Source organism: Sorex araneus, chromosome 5 (assembly GCF_027595985.1).
Source record: "Sorex araneus isolate mSorAra2 chromosome 5, mSorAra2.pri, whole genome shotgun sequence".
In the NCBI taxonomy this organism is placed as follows: Eukaryota; Metazoa; Chordata; class Mammalia; order Eulipotyphla; family Soricidae; genus Sorex; species Sorex araneus.
The window spans coordinates 78447768-78470212 of NC_073306.1; the positions used below are offsets into that span (position 1 = coordinate 78447768).

The 22445-nt window shown below is 40.8% G+C and overlaps 1 protein-coding gene across 1 annotated transcript in view; it reads left to right on the top strand.

Moving 5' to 3' along the window:
* The window catches only part of LRRC8C (leucine rich repeat containing 8 VRAC subunit C), a 93950-nt gene that overhangs the window by 53853 nt on the left and 17652 nt on the right, over positions 1 to 22445 (top strand). Inside the window, exon 2 of the mRNA XM_055139747.1 lies at positions 4925 to 5066. Within this exon, the coding sequence (XP_054995722.1) occupies positions 4929 to 5066 (138 nt within the window). The 5' untranslated portion in view covers positions 4925 to 4928. The remainder of the gene's footprint in view (positions 1 to 4924; positions 5067 to 22445) is intronic.

The window sequence follows — 22445 nt, forward strand, 5'->3', positions numbered from 1 at the left end:
TTTCTTCTTTTATTTTGTTTATTTTTGTCTCTTTTCTCTGATACTAAAAAAGCAGTGATGAGTAAGAATTCTTTTTTTTAATTGCTTTATTTCTAATAGCATTTGTTTATTATTTGCTTTTAATCAGACTAATTCCCGAAAGAATTGAATTTTACACAGCCATTTCATGTTCATGTGGGAACAAATGAGATGGCTTTCCTGGTCCTTTAATTCAAAGTACTACTAGTTCTGGAAAACCTTTACGTAAAATATAGACATTCAGGTTGTGCTCTATTTTTTAAGGTCTTCATCACTTTTTTTTTAATGACGGATTCCTCAATTTATTGGGGGGGTTGGTGTTTTTTCTTTAATGAATCACAGTTACAAACTTACAAACTTTTGTGCTTATGTGTCAGTCACAGTGATCGAGAGCAAGCATTCTTGGCATAAATTGAGATAAAGGCATGAGACAGTACTGCAGAGAGTATACTTTCCATTGGCATACATTTTTACAACTTCAAAATATGTACCACTTGCACTTACTGTCCGTATTGAAGCAGTAAAAATTATTATTTTTAATGGCTCTCTACACTTGAGTACATATTGAATTGATTCATTTTGTGGTGAAGGAGAAGAACCCATACAAGCACTGCTAGATTCAAAAAGAAGTTCTTACTTGAGTTGAGCTAGTTACTTCATCATATTGCATAGTGTCTATTTGAATGGAGCATCTGATTATTCAGAATTGAGCATGTGGAAAATATTTTCACATAATGAATAAAGGAAGCCCGACACTTCAAGGAAAACAACAGATAGTTGCTGCCAGAAATAAAACCCAGACTTTCAAGTGATGATTAGAATCTTGAAAAGCTTGTCCTTACCACTGACTTGATAGCTTCCCATTACTTAAACAAAATTTTCTGATGAAAGTTGTGATACTAATGGATGTGATTTTTTAAAAAAGTTGTCAACATTGGGAAGACCTGCATAACTCAGTGATCCAATGTTTTCCAGATGAACAGTACATAGTGTTTTGTATGTTTGGGTAAAAGATTAATTCAAAGTGCAAGGCAGATGGGTGGGTTTAAAAATAATTGTGTTTGAAAAGTTCAGTGACACAGTTTTCAGGTCCATTTTGCAACTCACCTGGTCAGCTTAATATTTTAAAAAAGTTAATAGCTATAATTGTATTTTAAAAAGTTAAAATGACCCTCCATTTACCAATCAAATCCCTATTGGTTCATAAATTTCTTGAAAATAGCATTGATATAAATTGTCTGCAGAAGCAAATATGAAAGCCCAGCGATTTTATTAAGCCAGGCTTTATGGAATTTGCAAAACAGCACAACCATACTACTATTTTCACTAAATATATTTGTTTTGGAGAAGTTAATCTTTCATAAAAATAGAATTTTAGGGGCTGGAGCAATAGCACAGCAGGTAGGCCATTTACCTTGCATACGGCTGACCCGGGTTTGATTCCCAGCATCCCATATGGTCCCCCAAGCACTGCCAGGAGTAATTTCTGAGTGCAGAGCCAGAAGTAACCCCTGAGCATGTGTGTGATATATATATATAAGCAATATATATATACATATATGCATAATTTCAAGTATGTAAAAGGGTCATTATTTTTAAATGAGTTAATGTAAAATGAAAATGTCTTTGAATTTCATTTTTTTATTTTATTTTTATATTTTTATTGAATCACCATGTGAGCAATTACAAAGTTTTCAGGCTTAAGTCTCAGTCATACAGTGATCAAACACCCATCCCTTCACCAGTGCATATTTCCACCACCAAGAACCCCAATATACCCCCATCCCATCCCCCACCCCCACCTGTGTGGCTGATGATTTTCACTTTACTTTCTCTTTACTTTGATTACATTCAATATTTCAACAGAAAGCTCACTATTATTATTTGGAATTTTCCCCCAACAATCAAACCTGCCAAAAAGGCATCATTTGATTATTTGTTTTCCATTGCTGAGAATGAAGAGCATATGAGGTTGCATGTCCACAATAGCGGCCATGCGGTTTTGGATTTCTGGTACTTTAGTAATTAAGTCCAGAGAAATTTCTGCAGAAGTTGCATCATTGCAAGCTCGTACCTCTGTTTAGTGGGCCTTATAAAATGGCAGTCACCATGCCGCCAGGCAAAGGAAAGGCCTAGAGAGAAAAACCTTTTCCCTCCCAGGGCGGCATGGGGCCATAGCTTAATTCACAGTCTAGAGGCATTTCTGCAAGAAGCAACTGGGTGCCTAAAGTAGTTAGTTGGCCTCCGGGATCATGGGCATTCAGGAACAGAGGAGCCGTTCGTGTGCTGGATCTCATTTTAATTATTAAAACGTATAACCCACATCGAATATGCTCTTTTGAGGTTCTTATAATTACATTTTTAGAGTATAAATAAATCCTAAGACCAAAAGTTGAGGATAACTGCTCTGCATTAGTGCATTTTCCTGAATTTGTTCCTTGCATCAGAGAACTAGTCTGATTTCCTCTAAGGTATACAGGAACTTACATGAAAGAGGCAACAACTGAGTCTCTCAGAGAACAAGCTCTATACTCTAGTATTCTCTGTGCAGTTGCTGAGGTGCTCCTAATGTGAGTTGGACAATTACAACTCTATGAATGAGCATCTGAGCCATTCATTTTGTCAAGAGACAGTTCAGCAGGTCTTTTTTTCTATGCACTTTGGTAAATGACAGGAATTAAAAGCAGAATAAAACAGTAGCTTCTCAAGCAGTGTTTGGACATTTTTTAAAATTTTTTAATTTTTTTTTATTGAATCGCTGTGAGATAGTTATAAGCTTTCCTGTTTGAGTTACAATCACACAACGATCAAACACCCATCCCTCCACCAGTGCACATTCCGCACCACCAATATCCCAGTATACCCCCCTTTCCTACCTTCCCCCTGCCTCCATGGCAGACAATATTCCCCATACTCTCTCTCTCTACTTTGGGGCATTATGGCTTGGACATTAAATTGAGTTTAGTGCTGGTCTTTGACTGCCACTGCAACAGGAAAACATGGGGGCAGTGAGATTGTAATTTTCAATGATAAAAAAGAGGGTAAGAGGAGTCAATAAAATCAAACTAGCCTGAAATATCAATGACCTGAGTTATTTATTAAGCTTATGTGACCATGCCCCTAGCCTACATCCTATGTTTTGAGAACATGCATATGTAGAACATACAGGTGCTAGCTTCAAGCAGCTTGCATCCTAGTGGTAACAGGATGGAATTAATTACATTTAGTCCTACATTTCAGGAGTAGACATGAAAATCCAGTGGTAGAGCATATGCAAAGCATGTGACGGGCGCTCGGTCTGGTTTCCAACACTGGCTGGCTCCCTGAGCACTGTTGGGCTTGGTCCCGATGACCCTGAGTCCCTGAGCTTCTCTGTGCCCAGCCATCTAGAGTAGTCTGGTACACCGAGAGCCCCACGACCATGACTTCTCTCCTCCCCAGCAAAAAGTAGTGTTTTATTAAAATGAGAAGATTATGTCAAATGCCCCACAGATATCAAGTAGATAGGCTCTGGGGGAGAGTGATATCAGACCCTTGAAATTTCAACATTGCTAATGAACAAAGTTGAAATGAAGACAGCTTAATGCTTAAGAAAACAGTATGCACTGTAGCACTGTTGTCCCATTATTGTTCATCGATTTGCTTGAGCAGGCACCAGTAACATCTCCATTGTGAGACTTGTTGTTACTTTTTTGGAATACGCCACGGGTAGCTTGCCAGGCTCTGCCATACGGACAGGATACTCTTGGTAGCTTGCCGGGCTCTCCAAGAGGGGTGGAAGAATCACAGCAAACATTAATGAATAACTTAGTAGCTCTCACCGTCAGTGAACTCAAAGAAGAGGTTTTATCGAGAGCTGTCCTTAATTTAGTATTAGGGAAGAAAAGGCACAAGAAGCAAGCAAGGCTTGCAAAAATAAGAAACAAAGGTAGCTTTTCTTTAAGTACGGCTAAATAGCAAGGAAAGATGCAGAGTGATCTAGAGACAGCAAAAGAAGAGATATGTTTGCTTTGGTCCTCCGTGACCATTTTTACTAATTACATAAGATAAGGGAAGATCATTTTATTCTCCCACTGGGAGGTTCATTCACATTTGCTTTAACTCTTGGATCCCAATGGAAAGAAGCAGTGAGAAAGCAGAGTGCAGATGAGAAAAGAAAAAGAAAAAAAAAATGTGTCTTTTCTCTGTTTCCTGGAGCCTGGGAGCACCCTATTCATTTCTGTCATTTAGATAGAGATAGACGTTTCCAAGGAAACCTTGTTTCTCACTAAAGAAAATCAGGATTAGTTGAAGGTTCAAGGTGGTGTATGAAGAGTGCCAGAAATAAAGAAATCAAATCAGAAACACTGAGACTAGAAAAAGGTTGGGGGTGGAGGGGTACGAGAGAAAGTGAAGTCCTCCACAATCACGCCAGGTGGGGTGGGCTGTGTGGCCACATCTGAGGAAGCCAGCAAATGCTTTGCAAATAGGATTTGGTAAATAATTAACACTTGCCAGTGTTAAGATTACACTTTAAAGGTTTACAGCAATATTGAAGATGCTAAGATAAATAGCAAAACCTTTTAAGGATGGGCTTTGCCGTTTCTAGCATCTTAATTTTTTTTACTTTGGGAAAGGGGGAGCACAGGAAATAAGTGGCTGCGTGGCCATGGTTTTTCTGCTCCACAGGAAACACAGAGGGCAACTTGGTGGCAGTAAAGGGACTTGCCTGTTCTTCGTGGGGCTCCCTGTATTTCCAGCAGATGCCTTTACTTGGTGACTTATTGCAACATTGATGTGCCATGACAGCTGCTGGCCTTCCTCAGCCCACTGATACTGATGGGTGGAAGCAGCCTTTCAGATTCTGTTAACCTAAAGGATGAGAGGCATGCAAACAGTGGATTCACCAGTATCTTTTCTTCCCCAGAAACATGATTCCTGTGACAGAGTTCCGGCAGTTCTCAGAACAGCAGCCAGCCTTCCGGGTGCTGAAACCATGGTGGGATGTGTTCACCGATTACCTCTCGGTGGCCATGCTGATGATCGGTGTGTTTGGATGTACTCTGCAGGTAGGTGCCTTGACTTGTCAGAGCGGACAAGACTGTTGGAGCGTCTTAGAAGAGCTGGCTGTGGGATTTTAACCATGTGAATATCAGTCGCTCTTCTCTACTTGGTATATGATTGTTGTAACCATGGCAGAGAGTCCAAAAAATGTATTAAAATCAACTTTCCTAATAGATTAACATCATTCTTGGAAGATGTCAAACAGCAATTGACTTTAGAATAATATTTAATGTCATTTATAACAAATTTTGACTTTATAGTTAAATACAGAGTGTGTTTCTGTGGTGCCATTTATATTGCAGAGAGATTTTTTTTTGAAGAACATTTTATGAGATATCATTATTTTTCCCCACACATGGTTCAGAATTAAAATTTAACTCAGTCAAAATGTTTTCTGTATGGACATCATGCATTCATATACTGAATCCAAAGTTTTTGGGGGGAGTAGGAACAAATTCCTTCTTCTGTGTCCTTTTCTTCCTCACTCTTAAACTAACAGATGTTTTCCTTAGTGAAGATGATTGGCAACAGGGTGGGGGGAGTTATGGAGGCCACACCCAACTATGCTCAAGGTTTACTCCTGACTCTGTGCTCAGTGATCACTCCCGGTGATTGAACCAGTCTATCACATGCAAGGACAGTGCCATGCACCATTCTTTGAGGACCTACATACTTTTTCAGGGAGAGATGCCGTATTCCTCACTGCTCAGGACTTACTTATGTCTCTGTGCTCAGGGATCACTCTGAAAGTGCTCAGGGAACTATATAGGACTGAACCCGGGTTGAATGCAGACATGGCAAATGCCCAACCCGCTGTGCTGTCTCTGGCCCCAAGAAGACCTACAATCTTTGAGGCCTACTAACTAGTTTGTTTTTAGAGGAATGCCAGAAAATCTGGAATTCAGAAAGGGATGTGTTATTCTGTGATGGAGGTCCCCACAAGGCACAGAGGAGAGCAGAGCAGTGACAGTAAGCTTGAGATAGATTAGAGAAAAGGTGATGGGTGTATTAAAACTTAAGAGAACCAGATGAAGTTGAGGAAGAAGGAACCAGAGGTAGAAGTGACAGAAGAGGAAAGAAAATGCTAACACTTTTTTTTTCTTTTTGGGTCACACCCAGTAATGCTCAGGGCTTACTCCTGGCTCTGCACTCAGGAATTACTTCTAGTGGTGCTTGGGGTACCATATGGGATGCCAAGGATCAAACCCAGGTCAGCTGCGTGCAAGGCAAACGCCCTACCCACTATATTATCATTCCAGCCTCATATGCTTACACTATTGATGTGAGAATTGCAGTATTACAAGGAACAGAGTGCTCACAGGATCCTTCCCCTTCTGCAGGAGAATCTGACTTTTATCTTTATAATTCAGTTTCTAGAATGTTGGATCATGTTAGTGGGCAACATTGATTATGGTCTAAATGACTTCAAGTTGGTCAACTGTCTCTGGGATGGAAATATGATAAGTGCTTGGTAGAAAGCCATATCACAGGCTTTCTACCTATGCTTATAGTGACATTTGTATAGGGTCATGTCTCAGGACACATGAGTCATGGTGTATATTGAATTATGCAAGATTTTGGCTCCTTAGCACATACTAAGACTTTTAAGCAGTGTAGATCCAGAATCTGCGTAGTAAGTCTCTTTTCCTTGCTCTAGAAATGATATGGAGGAAAAGAGATTCAAGGACTAGCTCCAGGGCTGCATGAGAAACTCATGGACAGTTGGGAAAATTTCCCCAAAGAGAGAAAACCTTATGCTGTCGTGTGTCAATCTCTCCCTCCAATCCTAAACCAATGATTCTAACACCAGACAAGCTTTATGATCCTCTGAGTGTTGAGATGAACTCAGACTGCTGAGTTCAAATTCAGATCAGATCTCAGCCTGATTCTCCGGTGTGTGTCTCACACCAATGAGCTTGTTGGCTGTTATGGAATATTCTGGAAGCATTAAAACTGCATAGATTGTGTGGGCAAATTTGGGTTGGTGCAATAGGATTTTAACCATAAAACAACTTCAGATTGACCAAAATGGAAAAGAGAAAGCTAAAGAATAGTTTTTCTGAATTACTGTTTTAAATTACATTTTTTAAAAAAGATCAAATGCCATATGTTTGATGTAAAGAAAGCTTTCAACTTATAGTAAACAGTAAATAATTAAATATTATATACTTGCTAAAGAAACGAAAACCCTCCAAAAGTGTACACATTACAAATAAACAGAATATTCTTTAAAAGGGAGAACTTAAGATCTTATTTCAGCTGTACTATGATAATCCTCTGAAATTAGTTTAATGATTTATAGCTTATAAACAATGAATTCTTTATGAAGCTCAGATTCCTTTCCCATTTCCAAGGTGATATTGCAATAGTTGATGGCATTCTTATGCCTTGATTCTCTGTTTGTGAAATACAGTGAATCATTTCTTCTGATATTATTTATAAAACAAATTAACTATCAGAGTTTAAAAACATCCCCACAAAAACCAAAGTCAGCTTAAAAGATCATTGATTGCTGAGGAAATTATAGCTTTTTGATTATTTTGTAAATTCTCCCAGTGGCAAATATATAGCTTATCAAAAATAACACTGTTTTCTTCTTAAAGGTCGTATTCTAATAGGTTAAATACGACTACAACTTTGAAAATACAGGGATTTAAAGGAAGTTATTATATGTCAATGGGCTGTTGATGCTTGTTTGTCCTCCTCCTCTTCCTCTTCCTTTTTCTCTTCCTCCTTCATCTCTTCCTCCTCCTCGATTTTTCCTGCTTGAAGCTCTAGGTGCCAAAATGGGATGCTGAGAATTCAATCAGGTTGGCCACTAACCAAGAAAATGCTGTACCTGCTGTACCATCTCTTTAGCCCTCTTTCCTGCTCTTATATAAAAGGATTCAAGTCAAGACTTCTCTTACTCATCAGACAAGTATCTATTCATTTTTGAGCATGAAACTATTTTCAAGGCTGCTGATGGAATAAGAGCATGTGTAAAGTGCATTCTTTAGATTGCATCAGTCCACGTTGAAACAAATACAAGTTCATTGTAAACCAGAAGAGTGAATGCATCCTATTCCTGTACAGTCATGCACCCTCCAGGACCAGTCATGTAAACACCTAACTCTGTGCTATAAACAACACTATTCATAAACTCAACACAGTCAATAAAATAGACCAGATCCTGAAAGGTCAACACGTTCCTTCCTGGAAAAATAAGATTGCCTTAGATCTCCATTCAGTAACTCCAGGTTATCTTATTAAAACCAAATCCAAAACAGCCCACAGCAGACTAGCCGTTACCAAATATAGAATTAGCAGTTAGAAACCAGAAACAGGAACTGGAAGATGCAAGCCCCCTGGAGCCCCTGGGGAGCCGCTCTGTGACTATAACACAGGAAAGACATTTCCTGCTTTCTGAATCAGAGAAAGAGAATAGACTCGGTGATTTGAAAACACTGACAAAAATTTCATGCAAACTTACCCTGAAAAACAGAGGCAAACTGATAGGCAGAGTCACACTGGAGAGAAGAGTTTGGGTCATCAAAGTTTCTTAGAGCTAATCTCCACCTTGATTTGGGGTACCTAATGAAGTTCTATTAATATCTGCTTCTCTAGTATAGAGTCATTAGTGTCAGTTCCATGACAAATGACCTTAAGGTACAGATGCTGCTGGTAAAAAATCAGACTCCAAAGAAGTCCATATTGTACTGGGGTGTGTGTGTGTTTGTGTGTGTGCGTGTGTGTAGAATGTAGGATAGCAGGTAGGACTGGGAATTAAACCCAGATCTCACACATGTAGGGCAAGTGTTCTGCCACTGAGCCATATCCCCAACCCCCAGGGAGTTCATCTTGATCATGTTCCCATTCAGTATCTTGCTTCTTTCTCTCGGCTACTTCCTCCATTCTCTCTCACTTGCTCCCTGGATTTCTCTTCTTTTCCTTTGACCAAATCTAAATTCATAAAGGATCGAAAGTCTTTATATAGGCCACTTGTTTGAAGTGAAATTCAACACCATCCCCTTCCTCCCAACAGTGAAATTCAAAATACCAAGGAAAGAGCAGGCACCATTAGGTTAAATAATAGCAGATTACTTAAAATGAAGACTTCATCTGAGATAGATTTTATAAATTTTCCATGTACTTTTCATGATGTCACCATTCATTTTGGGGCTTTTGGAAATGTAAAAGAAAATTCATGTGATGAAAAAATAATTTCTGTTTGCTATTTTGTTGCTTTTATATTTTTAATATTTCTCCTTTTATTATTTATTTTTTAATTTTTTTAGGTCATATTATTTATAGTACTGATCCATAGCTAGGGTCAAGCCTAAAATGGTCAAGCCCCACCAGAATGTCAACTTCCCTCCACCATTTTCCCAATGTCTGTCCCCCAGGGGGACCATCAGGGTGACCAGTAGAGGAGAGAGGTTGAAAACCTCTGCCCGTGGTCTGGGTGGAAAACTGAAAGGATCAAAGGAACAGGAGAGCAGTAGCAGATACTTAGCGTTACTACATAGAGGAGAGAGAGACGGAGAGAAAAAAGGAAAGTGCCTGCCATAGAGGCAGGCTGGGAGGAGGGTAGCGGGAGGGAAACTGGGGACATTGGTGGTGGGAAATGTACACTGGTGGATGGATGGGTGTTGGAACACTGTATGACTGAAATTCTACCATGAGCAGCTTTGTAACTGTATGTCTCGTGGTGATTCAATTAAAAAATATTAAAAAGAAAAGAAAATTTAAATGCTTTATCCTTACTTCTTATGTCATGGACTAAAGTAGAGAATCAGCTGGAGTTGATATATGGAGTAATATTTAGTCTTATTACAGTCTCTCAAAATACTCTAAGATGGTAATAGTGCCCAGGCATTTTCAAAAACCATCAGCCCCTTCCAAGGCCATTAGATACTGCTTGGGGCATATGGAAAAAGCATCTTATTTACTATCCCCACTCAAGTCACCTGGCATGAATCCCCAGAACCAAAAACAGTAGCAGGGCTCACCAGAATTCAGATGTTCATTTGGAAGTTTCTAAAAATAGAAGTCATTTAGGATTTTTTTAATAGGGTAGCACTTCTTATTTCTAAGAATAAAGAAATTAAGATTTTAAATTTACATAGTGACAGAACATCATGTAATTACAAGTTCAAATCTTTAGCTTTTCTAAGAAGCACACTTGTGCTAACTATAACATTGGGCTCTTTTGTTGTTGTTTTGTTTTTGTTTGGGGGCATCACCCAGCTGTGTCCAGGGCTTATGGCTCTATGCTAAGGGATCACTCCTGATGAGCTTGGGGGATCATATGGGGTACCAGGGATCAGACCCACATCAGTCACTTGAAAAACAAGCATCCTACCCACCTCATTTATTTACTAGAAATACAAATCTTGGATTGGCTTTTGTAATTTCATCTAGCTTTATTACATTTTTAAAGTTCAGTCTTTCCTCAAAACATGAGACAGAAAATATGAACTCTTCCATGTAATTTTAGGCAAAGCACATAGTTTTTTCTGAACCTCAGTGATAAGAGAACAGCATTTGCTTTGTTTCCATTTAGATTTATAGTGGGGGGAAGTGGAGGGGAAGAAAGATAAAAATAGAAATGCATTATTTTAGTTTATTTTTAACTATAGATTTCAAATGCCTTTCTTTCTTTGAGACCTTCCTATGTAGTCATACATTTAATCAGTTGGGTACTGGCCAAACAGATTGAGAGCTAAGATAAGGACAAAGTGCCCAGTTCTTCCAACCCCTATCTACCGGCTTCTGTGTTGGAAAACCCAGCAGGAGTACTAGCCACGCAAACAGAGAACAAGACCAAGCCAAAGAACATTTCAGGATTGCTAACCTCGGTCTCCAAACCCATCTCTCTGGAGGTTTGCTAGGTAAGCGCTGTCCTGTGTGTTGAGCTGGGCTGAAGCCACTGGTAGGGCAAGTCGTCTATAGGCCAAGGTAGTGGGTGGCAGACAGCACAAGAACCACCTCAGCCTCTTGACCTACCCCTCTGTCTCTGCCCATCCAGAGCAATGACAGGGAAACCCTGGAAAGGAGCAGACAAGAAAAGGGAGCAGAACCAAACTGATCTTTGGTTCTCCCGAAGGCGAGAAAGAAAGCTGTCAGGACTGTGCTCCTCAGGTCAGCCTTTCTGGAGTAGGCCAGCACATTACATCTACGCTCAGTGAGGACGCCCCAGACAAATGCTCAAGAATCCAAAAGGACCGAGTTCAATGAAGAAAGCCCCCTTTCTGTAGAGCACCAAGCTCTGATACTTTTCCTCTGGTTACTGTCTCTGCTAACCCATTTTTTTCCCCTAAGATAAGGACCAACAAAGAAGAAATCTGAGTGCACTCCCAGAGATCAGCAATGTATATAAATCAGAAACATGAAAAAAAACTGATAACTGAAATTTACCCAATATGGTCATCTATCTGTCTGCCAGGAATGTGTCGAACCTCTTTTGTCCTGATTAATGCTTTTGCTGGGCAACTAGCTTAACTTTCAGTAAAGCATGATGTGCGGGAGGTGGCGTGGGGGGGGGGCGAGTGACTCTCTTCTCAGAAATCACAGTTAAATAACTGATACTTCCCTTACTTGCAAGCTCACTGCAATGTTTTCTTGTGAAACTTTCACTTTGGGCTCTCAGGGTGGCTCAGTGCCTAGAATGTGCTGGCTTTGGGGCTGGAGCGATAGCACAGAGGGTAGGGTGCTTGCCTTGCACACGGCCAACCTGGGTTTAGTTCCCAGCATCCTATATGGTCCCCCGAGCACTGCCAGGAGTAATTCCTGAGTGCATGAGCCAGGAGTGACCCCTCTGCATTGCCGGATGTGACCCAAAAGTGAAAAAAAAAAAGGAACGTGCTGGCTTTGAGCAGGAGCTTAGAAGCTTTCTTTTTTCTTTTAAATTATTTTATTTATATTATTTATTTAATTTACTCACTGTGATTTATATAGTTTTTACAATAGGTTTTCAGGCTTACAGTGTTCCCATCTCCAATCCTATTACTCCATGAGACCATCCCTCCACTAGGTTCTGTCCCACCCCCAGTCTGAATCATTGATAGATACATATTAAAGTTTAATTATAGTAGTTTAGGTCCCATGCTTTGTTTGTTGTTGTTGTTGAATCACTGTGAGTGAATCACTGTGAGATAGTTACAAATGTTTCATGTTTGAGTTTCAGTCATACAATAAACAAACACTCATCCCTCTACCAGTGCACATTCTCCACCACCAATGTCCCCAGTATACCCCTCTTCCCTCTGCCCCGCCTCTCTGGCGGACAATTTCCCCCATACTCTCTCTCTACTTTTGGCCATGATGATTTGCAATACAGATACTGAGAGGCTGTCACGTTTGGTCCTTTTTCTACTTTCAGCACACATCTCTCATTCTAAATGATTCTTCCAACCATCATTGACTTAGTGATCCCCTCTCTATTTCAGCTGGCTTCTTCCCCAGTTCATGAGGCAGGCTTCCAACTATAGGGCAATATTCCTGGCCCTTGTCTCTACTGTCTTTGGGTGTCAGTCTCATATTATGTCATATTATATTCCACAAATGAGTGCAGTCCTTCTATGTCTGTCCCTCTCTTTCTGACTCATTTTACTTTGCATGATACTCTCCATGTCCATCCACTTATAAGCAAATTTCATTATTTGATCTCTCTTCACAGCTGCATAGTATTCCATTGTGTAGATGTAACAAAGTTTAGAAGCTTGATTTCTAATGCCACCCATATGCACAGAGTTAGTCCCAAAGAATCAGCTCACAGTCTGGGAACCCTAGCCCACCACAGATTATGTGGCCTCCAGCACACAGCCTGGTGTGTGTGAGCACTGCAGTGGAAGTGTGCCACCCCTAGCAAGTACCACAGCTAAAATATTTGCAAGTCCTACAGTCAAAAATGTGACCCCCCCAGGCCAGCATTTTTGTGAGCACAACAGCTCTCTTTAAGCACTGAAATCAGAATGTTCTTGAGCACCAGTGAATGAGTGAGGCCCATGGTCATCTCAGTAGCAGCATGGAAGAAAAGGAAAAGAAGGAAGTTGCTCATGTGTACGCAGTCCTTCCCATGGATTGTACCATCACTGTATCACTGTCATCCCATTTTTCATCGATTTGCTCAAGCAGATGCCATTCATCCTAGCCTGAGATTTTAGCAGCCTTTCTTTACTCGTCCTTCCCTACGGTGCCACACTGGAGCCTTTTTCAGGGTCAGGGGAATGAGACCCATCATTGTTACTGCTTTTGGTATATCAAATATGCCACAAGGAGCTTGCCAGGCTTTTCCGGGTGGGCAGGATACTCTTGGTAGCTTGCCGAGTTCTCCGAAAGGGAGAACTAGACAATAAGAGGTTGTGTGGCCACATTTGCGTCCAGGAGCTTTGTTTTATAGTCTCTGGATCTTGGTCATTGATAGGATTACACGACACCAGGGGCAGTTTGTGGTTGTGACTGCCAAGCTACTGGAAAATGGGGATTCTGGGTGAAGGAGGCCGAGTCCTGATTCAAGCAGGCTTGGAGATCTCAGCCCCGGGTCCCTCACACCTGGGTTCCTCTGCCAGTTCCTTCAGGCATGAGGCTCGTTCAAGCATGTGGAGAGTGGCCTTGAGCATGGCTGTGGCTGGATTCTGGAGGTCTTCAGCTGCTGGAACTCTGCTAGGGGCAGGGAAGAAACTCAACCCGCCCTCCTCCGAGGGGTCCCAGTGAAGATAACCAGGCATAAGGACAGGAGTCTGTACCATAGCCTAGTAAATACCACCATTCATTTCCAAGAACTAAGATAGATTATTACAATATTACAGTATATTTTAATTTTTTAATTATTTATTTGTTTGTTTACTTATTTACTTGATTATTTCTTTTTGTTTTGGTGCCACACCTGGCGCTGCTCAAGTCTTTCTCCTGGCTCTGCACTCAGGTTGGTGGGATGGGGGAAGCCAGTGTGGAAGGCAGTGCTCAAGAGAAAACCTTGACCATATAAGGTACTGGGGATCAAACCTGGGTTGGCCGTGTTCAACTTCTTAGTACCATACATGCTTTACTATCTCTCCAGACCTCATGACAGCATATTTTAAAAGAAATCAGTTTTAAATCAGATCAGTTTCTTTGGGGCGGTGGGAGGGGAAAACCTACACCCAGTGCTCAGAGCTTACTCCTGGTTCTGTGCTCGGGGATCACTCCTAGCAGGGCTCACTCAGGAAACCATATGGGGTGCCATGGATTGAATTTAGATCAGCACATGGGAAAGAATAATATTTTAAAAATTATTTGGAAAAAAGTTATTTGAGATAGAAGAAAAGTGCCTGCCACAGAGGAAAGCTGGGGGTTGGGGGAACAGGGATGGTGGGAGGAAAACCGGGTACATTGATGGTGGGAAATGTACACTGCTGAAGGGAAGGGTGTTATAACATTTATGACTCAAAACCCAATCACAAACAATAAGCTATCTCACAGTGACTCAATAAATAAATAAATAAATAAATAAATAAATAAATAAATAAATAAATAAATATAAATTTAAAAAATTACTATTTTAGTATAGGGGCCAGAGAAAAAGAAACTACAGGGATTAGGAATGCGTGTCTTGCATGTGCCTGGCCTTGGTTTGAACCATGATCCCGGAGCATCACCAAGTGTAGTCTTTGAGTCCCCTGGACACCACTGGGGTCGCCTGAGTCCTCCCTAGCACTGCAGGACCCAAGCACCACCTCTAGGTTGATCCATTGAGCCCCATTGGCTGACAACTGCCAATACCACTTGAGAAGCTCTGCCCCCCCCCAAAAAAAAAGCTAAGATGAAAAACTTTTAGTACTTTACAGAATTTTTTTCATTGTTTGGATATGTTGAGCATTTCAGATTCTCAGTTTGTACATTGTGTGTTGCTAATCCAGATGATTTATGTTACTCTGGTCTCTTCCTATTTCTTTGCTCTTACTCCGCTCAGAGTTATCCATAAACTGAGTATCTAGAGATAAGTGTGGTTCAGGGCTAAGATTTCACTGAGGGTTGCTTTCAAAGGAGTGTTTCTATTATTACTATAGTTATATATATTTAAAACTTTTGAAATGACTAAAATAAGTGAATTGACTAAAAATGACTAAAATTGCCTCTGCTATGAATGATAAACCCTATGTTCCTAGTGTTTATCCATAGTTTTTATGTATACAGTGAATTTTCTCATGTTTTTTAAACTTTGAAATGGATGCTTCCCTCTTTTACTTTTATTTTTATTTATTTATTTATTTATTATTATTATTATTATTTTGCTTTTTGGGTCACACCCAGAGATGCTCAGGGGTCACTCCTGGCTCTGCACTCAGGAATTAGCCCTGGCGGTGCTCAGGGGACCATATGGGATGCTGGGAATCGAACCCGGGTCAGCCGCGTGCAAGGCAAACGCCCTACCCACTGTGCAATCACTCCAGCCCCTCTTTTACTTTTAAAATCACATAATCACATGAGTGAATTCACTAGTCAACTTACTTGGCTTGTGAAAAATGCCCTGAAACAAAATGAAGTGTCTTGAATCACACCCGTGCTTTATTTTCTTGAAAAGTAGTTTTCCTTTTCTTTAGCTGGGGGGCTGGGGGAGTACACCTGGCAGTTCTCAGGGCTTATTCCTGGCTCTGCATTTAGGAATCACTCCTTGTGGACTCAGGACCATGAGGTATGTCAGAGATTAAACCCAGGTTGACTGCAGGCAAGGCAAGCACCCTACCCCCTGAAAAGTATTTTTCTATTTCTTTCCTTGAACTGAAGATGCTTTCCTGCAAAGATGGAAAAACCTGTGTACATACAACTGAGATACAGGAAATGAGAGCAATCATTGTCTGCTGGAAATTCTCAAACCAATAGAGGATTTAAAAAATTAGCACTGATAGGCTGGAGATAGAGTTCAAGGGGTTAAGGTGCTTGCCTCACAGCAGCCAACCTTGGTTCAATTGCCGAAGTCCCCTGAGCACTGCAGAGAGCAAATTTCAAGCACAGAGTCTATTGTAGCCCCCCAAAGCTACCAGGAATAACTCCCTAAACAAGTAAATTTGCATTGCTAATACTCATGGTTGGACTGGAGCAATAGCACAGCTGGTAGGGTGTTTGCCTTGCATGCAGCCGAGCCGGGTTTGATTCCTTCATCCCTCTTGGAGAGCCCAGCAAGTTACTGAGAGTATCCCACCCGCATGGCAGAGCCTGGCAAGCTACCCATGGTGTATTCAATATGTCAAAATCAGTAACAAGAAGTCTCACAATGGAGATGTTACTGGTGCCCGCTTGAGCAAATCAATAAACAATGGGACAACAGTGCTACAGTGCTACAATACTCATGGTTATCCTTATTCCTGGAAAAGTTGATGCATCTATAGTTACAGTATTATTGTAAACTGAATTGACTTTATTAAGTGAAATATCAAAATATAGGTATGATCCTAATGTAGCTATGATTATTTCTCTTTTTTTTTTAATTTATTTTATTGAATCACCATGTGAAAAGTTACAAAGTTCTCAGGCTAATGTCTCAGTTATACAATGTTCAAACACCCATCCCTTCACCAGTGCCCATATTCCACCACCAAAAACCCCAGTATGCCTCCCACCCCCACCCCCCCACCCCCGCCTGGGTAACTGATAAATTTCACTCTTCTCTTTACCTTGATTACATTCCATATTTCAACACAAAACTCACTATTGTTGTTGGAGTTTCAACACAGATTCACTATTTTTGTTGGAATTTATCCCCAAGAATACAGCCCTATTGACAAGGAAATATTTGATATTGAGTTTTCCACTGATGAGAATGAAGAGATAAAAAGTCGCGTGGCCGCGGAGGAGTAAATGGATAATGTCCTCCCAGACTTATACTCTCTTTGTGCTCCTCAAATGAGTCAGCAGTTACCTGTGACTTTAAGAATCACTCAATTTATTTTTAAATTTTATTGAATCACTGTGAGATAGTTACAAGCTATTATGTTAGGGTTACAATCACACAATAATCAAACACCCATCCCTACACCAGTGAACATTTCCCACCACCAATATCCCCGGTATACCCCGCCTTTCCCACCCTCCCTCTGGCTCCATGGCAGACAATATTCCCCATACTCTCTCTTTACTTTTGGGCATTTTGGCTTGCAACACAGACACTGAGAGGTCATTATGTTTGGTCCATTATCTACTTTCCGCATGCATCTCCCATCCCGACTAATTCCTCTAGCCATCATTTTCTTAGTGATCCTTTCTCTATTCCATCTGCCTTCTCCCCTCCGCTCATGAAGCAGTCTTCCAGCTATGGGGCAATCCTCCTGGCCTTTGTATCTACTATCCTTGGGTGTCAGTATTGTGTGATGTTATTCTATAGTCCACAAATGAGTGCAGTCCTTCTATGTCTGTCCCTCTTTTCTGACTCATTTCACTTAGCATGATACTCTCCATGTCTATCCATTTATAATCAAATTTCATGACTTCATCTCTCCTAACAGCTGCATAGTATTCCATGGTGTAGATGTACCAAAGTTTCTCTAACCAGTCCTCTGTTCTCAGGCACTTGGGTTGTTTTCGGATTTTGGCTATTGTGAACAGTGCTGCAATGAACATATAGGTGCAGATGTCATTTCTACTGTGCTTTTTCACATCCTTAGGATATATTCCCAGAAGTGGCATTGCGGGGTCATATGGAAGCTCAATTTCTAGTTTTTGAAGGACTGTCCATATTGTTTTCCAGAAACACTGGACCAGTCGGCATTCCCACCAACAGTGAAAGAGCATCCCTTTTCCCTACATCCACACCAGCACTGGTTGCTTTTGTTCTTTTGAATGTGTGCCAGTCTCTGTGGTGTGAGATGATATCTTTTGGTGTGTGGTTTAGCATCATTAGATGTGATATTAAAAAACAAACATAAAAACCCATCCAAGTTCCAGAGCTATAAGCCTAAATGAAGTTGTTTCTGCCCCATAGAACTTTGTCCTGCTTGCTTCAGGACTGAGTTCTCGCTGTTCTTTCTGCATTACTCGACTTATAGTTTTCTCCTCAACTCATCCTCTCCTCTTCATCTTCTGTATTCTGGGAACACAGAAGATTGTCTTGTCCTTTTGGCAGAAGACACCTCCTTCAATATTTGAGGGCAGTTATTATGTTCTCCTACCTGGTTGAGTGTAGAAATTTTAATGTAGGTCCTAGGAGCTAGCTCCGTGGTTGAGCATATGCCTGACCTCTTATTTGCATCTTTTTTGGGCTTTTTACATGTGGCTTGGGCTGGAGCAATAGCACAGCAGGTAGGGCATTTGCCTCGCACACAGCCGACTTCATCTCTCCTAAGGGTTCGATTTCTCCATCCCTCTCGGAGAGTCGGGCAAGCTACTGAGTATCCCGCCCACATGGCAGAGCCTGGCAAGCTACCCATGGCGTATTCGATATGCCAAAAACAGTAACAAATCTCGCAATGGAGACGTTACTGGTGCCCACTTGAGCAAATTGATGAACAATGGGACGACAGTGCTACAGTGCTACAGTGCTACATATGGCTTATTCTCCAATAACATAATAAGTACCTTTAGAACAGTAAACATGAGTTATATCTCTTTGGTTTACTTATGGTTCATAGCATGAAACAGAAATTTGATAAAATAGTTGATAAACTAGTGTGTCCATAATACTTTCTGAAAGAGCCCTGGATGAAAGTCTTTTGGTTCTCATTCTCACTGCTCTGCTAAGGCAGCAGAAGTAATATATTTTGTTCTATTAAACTGTGAAAGAGCTGGATGCTTTGCTTTAAAGGACTTTTTGGAAGCAGCTGTAAAAATCACCTTTATATTGATCCACCTGCTTTTTTGTGACTCAGACTCTTTGTATCAGATTTTCTCTAGCCACGTTTATGTATTGAGTTTGTAATGAATGAACCACAATCTAAAGTAAACACCTGGAGCTCAAGTGAACAGATCAGGAATGGCACCGCCTCCTTATCATTTGCAGCCAGTGCCCCTGTTTTCTTCAGTGATAATCAAGTCATAACTGTGATTTAAAGCACAGACTGGGAAAGGAACTCCTGGACTCAGGTTCATAGAAAATGAGCAGTGGACCTTATTACTGGGGAGGTAGGAAAATAAATATTCTTGTATACTGTTCATGGGAGTAAATCAACCTTGTCTGGTGGGAAAATAATTCCACACCTGGAGTTTCCCTTGTTTGGCACTACCCAGGCAACACTGATGCTTTATAATATTCAACTAAAGGCTAATTTTCCCACTAGAACACACGCTCTTTTGAAAAGGTAATACAGCAAATGCTGCATTTCAGAACTCACTTGACTGTACAGGCCTCGGCTAGAAAGAGACGAGGAGTGTGGAGAGGCGTGCATGGACTCAAGCATGGGATAAGCATTTTGGGGGCTCACAAACACAAAAGAAGGGCAAAAGAAGGATTGAGGCAATAGGTGGGCTCGCAGCCAGCAGCTCACACTCCAGGCCAGGAGCTCAGCCACTGCCAGTAAAGGAACTAAAAATGCCACAAGCAAGATAAGAGACTGGAGCCGGGTTACTGTTTGAAGCCAAAGGCCCCCATTCCCCAGAGGAAACTGAGAAGAATGGCGATGAGCCGGAGCTGGTTTCCCAGAGGAAACTGCATCTGGGGTGCCTCCTGGCCGGGAACTGACTTAGCGCCTGCTCTCCTCCTGGATGCCTCCATGAGGCCTGACATCCCTGTGGAACCTCAGGCACCACAGTGATAAGAACAAATGGGAGACTGGGGGCTGGAAACACAAAGAGCCTGCAGAAGATGGTGACAACAATCTCCTCCTCAGAACAAGCTATGGCCAGCATTCATGAAGCAGGGCACTGTGCTTAGAAAGATGGGTCACAGCAGTTCCAATTGAAGCATGGATTTGCTGGAGAGGAAATTGTTTTTGAAACAAATATAAATATATTGATAGTAAAGCCATGACATAAAGTAGTAGGTACAGATGGCAGAAGTAAATGGCTAGTGATTCTCCTTCCCAAAAAGTGGGGCACAAATGCTCATATCTGCAATTTTAAAAGTCACTGAATTTAAAAATATCAGCAAGTGAATAATTAGACTATACTCACGCACAGAAAGCAGTGGCATAAGAATTCTGAATTGGTCCAGAGCTCAATGCAGACAAAGGACAATAATATAACACATGTGCGCGCACACGCGCATGCACACACACACACAGACACAGACACAGAAGATCAATTGAGAAATCTTGACATATATGTCTGATAGAAATTGGCAGCAGGAGAGGGGTGGCAGAAGAAATAATTGAGTAAATTTTGATGTGTTATTCAAAGATCTGTTGCTAAATTTTTTCAAATTAAATAAGCCCTTAGCTTCAGATTTCAATAGGGTTAATTCACATACTCAAAGAACAAACTGCAGAAGACCTGGGATTAAAGATAAATCTTAAAAACTACTGTAGATATGTCAAAAGCGGTTGCTCCCTTAAGAAAATCACAGATTTCTTGTCAGCAAAATAAAATGCCAGTTGGTGGTGGGAAATGGCAAGTAATGGAGAGATAGGTGTTGGAATATTGTATGACTAAAACTCAATCACAAAGGCTTTGTAACTGTATCTCACAGTGATTTAATTTTTAAAAAGTAGAAAAATAGTAAATGCCAGAGAAAAGTTAAACAGCATTTTAAGAGCAATTTGTTTTATTTTAAAGTGATGAGTAGATGACAACAGAATTTTGTAGTTTGCTGAGATACTCTAGAATGAATGCTATGAGTGTTTTCCACTTTCAAGACTTCTGATTTTTAAGGTGTTTTATAGGTTGAGGTTCTATCATTTGTAATACTGTTAGTGTTTGTTTCCCATGTACATAATTCCAACACCACACCCATCACCAGTGTATCCTCCTTCCTTCCCCAAGAGCCCTCTGCCCCTCCCTCCCAACCCCTACCCAACAAACTCCATTGTATGGGTCAATTCTTCCATTGTATTAGGCATATGTGATTTTTATCTATAGATTGTTATTATAATGGGTTATAACAAGCCATTATACTACTATAAACAAAAAGGGAGATGAACCCACAGGGTAGATATGGGATCTAAGAAACTAATGAGTGGATTTTATTAGCAGAATCAACAATATATTCCTCTTTAATTTGTATATTTCAAAAGAAAGGTAGCTTTAAGGGCCACAAAATTGAGCAGTTCTAAACATGTTTAGAAAATGGGAAGGGACACTGAAAACATTGTTTGTGTACATTTTAATAAATGGAGGGGCTTGAGAGATAACAGTGTTATCTGGTGCACAAGGTTTGCATGCTGTGCCCCAAGGTTTAATCCATGGCACTGCATCATCCCTTGAGCACTGAACCAAAAGTAGCTTCTGAGCACTGCCGTATGTGACCCCCAAGTTTAAAAAATATGATTATAAGGAAAGAAATTATAGTTAATATCTCTCCTAGAAATAGTCCTTCTAAATAGCAGAAGAGGTTGGGAAGTAGAAGGCATGGAAAATGTTATCAATGATCCAGAAGCCAAGAAGAAAAATTACATAAAGATTAAACTGTAGCAGTGAATCCATATATCCAGTAAATAACCAAATACGACTGATCAAAATAATGTAGCACTGTGGCGCACATATGCTGCCTGAGCCCATATGCTGCTTGCACCCATGTGGCCAAGCACATGTGGTACCTGAGAACATGTGTCACCACATCTTCCCCCCTTGAGATGTGTACTTTCATGCTTTCTTGTCTAATGCTGGGATGTGTGTAGGGGCTCTCTCCACCCTTGGAGAAGCCCGGGTCTCTCTCTCTCTCTCTCTCTCTCTCTCTCTCTCTCTCTCTCTCTCTCTCTCTCTCTCTCTCTCTCTCTCTCTCTCTCTCTCTCTCTCTCTCTCTCGCCCTACCATCTCTTCCCTTCCACACCTTCAAAACCTCCAAATAAAATCTGTTTTACTTCATAAAAACAACAATAATAATAATGTAGCACTGCACTGTAGCACTGTCATCCTGTTGTTTGTTGATTTACTCGAGCGGGCACCAGTAACATCTCCATTGTGAGACTTGTTGTTACTATTTTTGGCATATCGAATACACCACGGATAGCTTGCCAGGCTCTGCCTTGCGGGTGGAATACTCTCAGTAACTTGCTGGACTCTCCAAGAGGGATGGAGGAATAGAACCCAGGTTGGCCCTGTGCAAGGCAAATGCCCTGCCTGCTGTGCTATTGCTCCAGTCCATCGAAATAATGTAGTGAATAAAATTCACAAGGCGATTAAATTGTTTTTTAATCAATAAAACAAATACCTAAATTTTGAAACAAAGTCACTGACAAAGGTGTAAAATAGTAAATATCCATATAAAATATTTTAAAAACCTAAAAAGAAATGTTAAAATCAGACATTTATCCTTCCCTTTTTCAATAATCCACTGT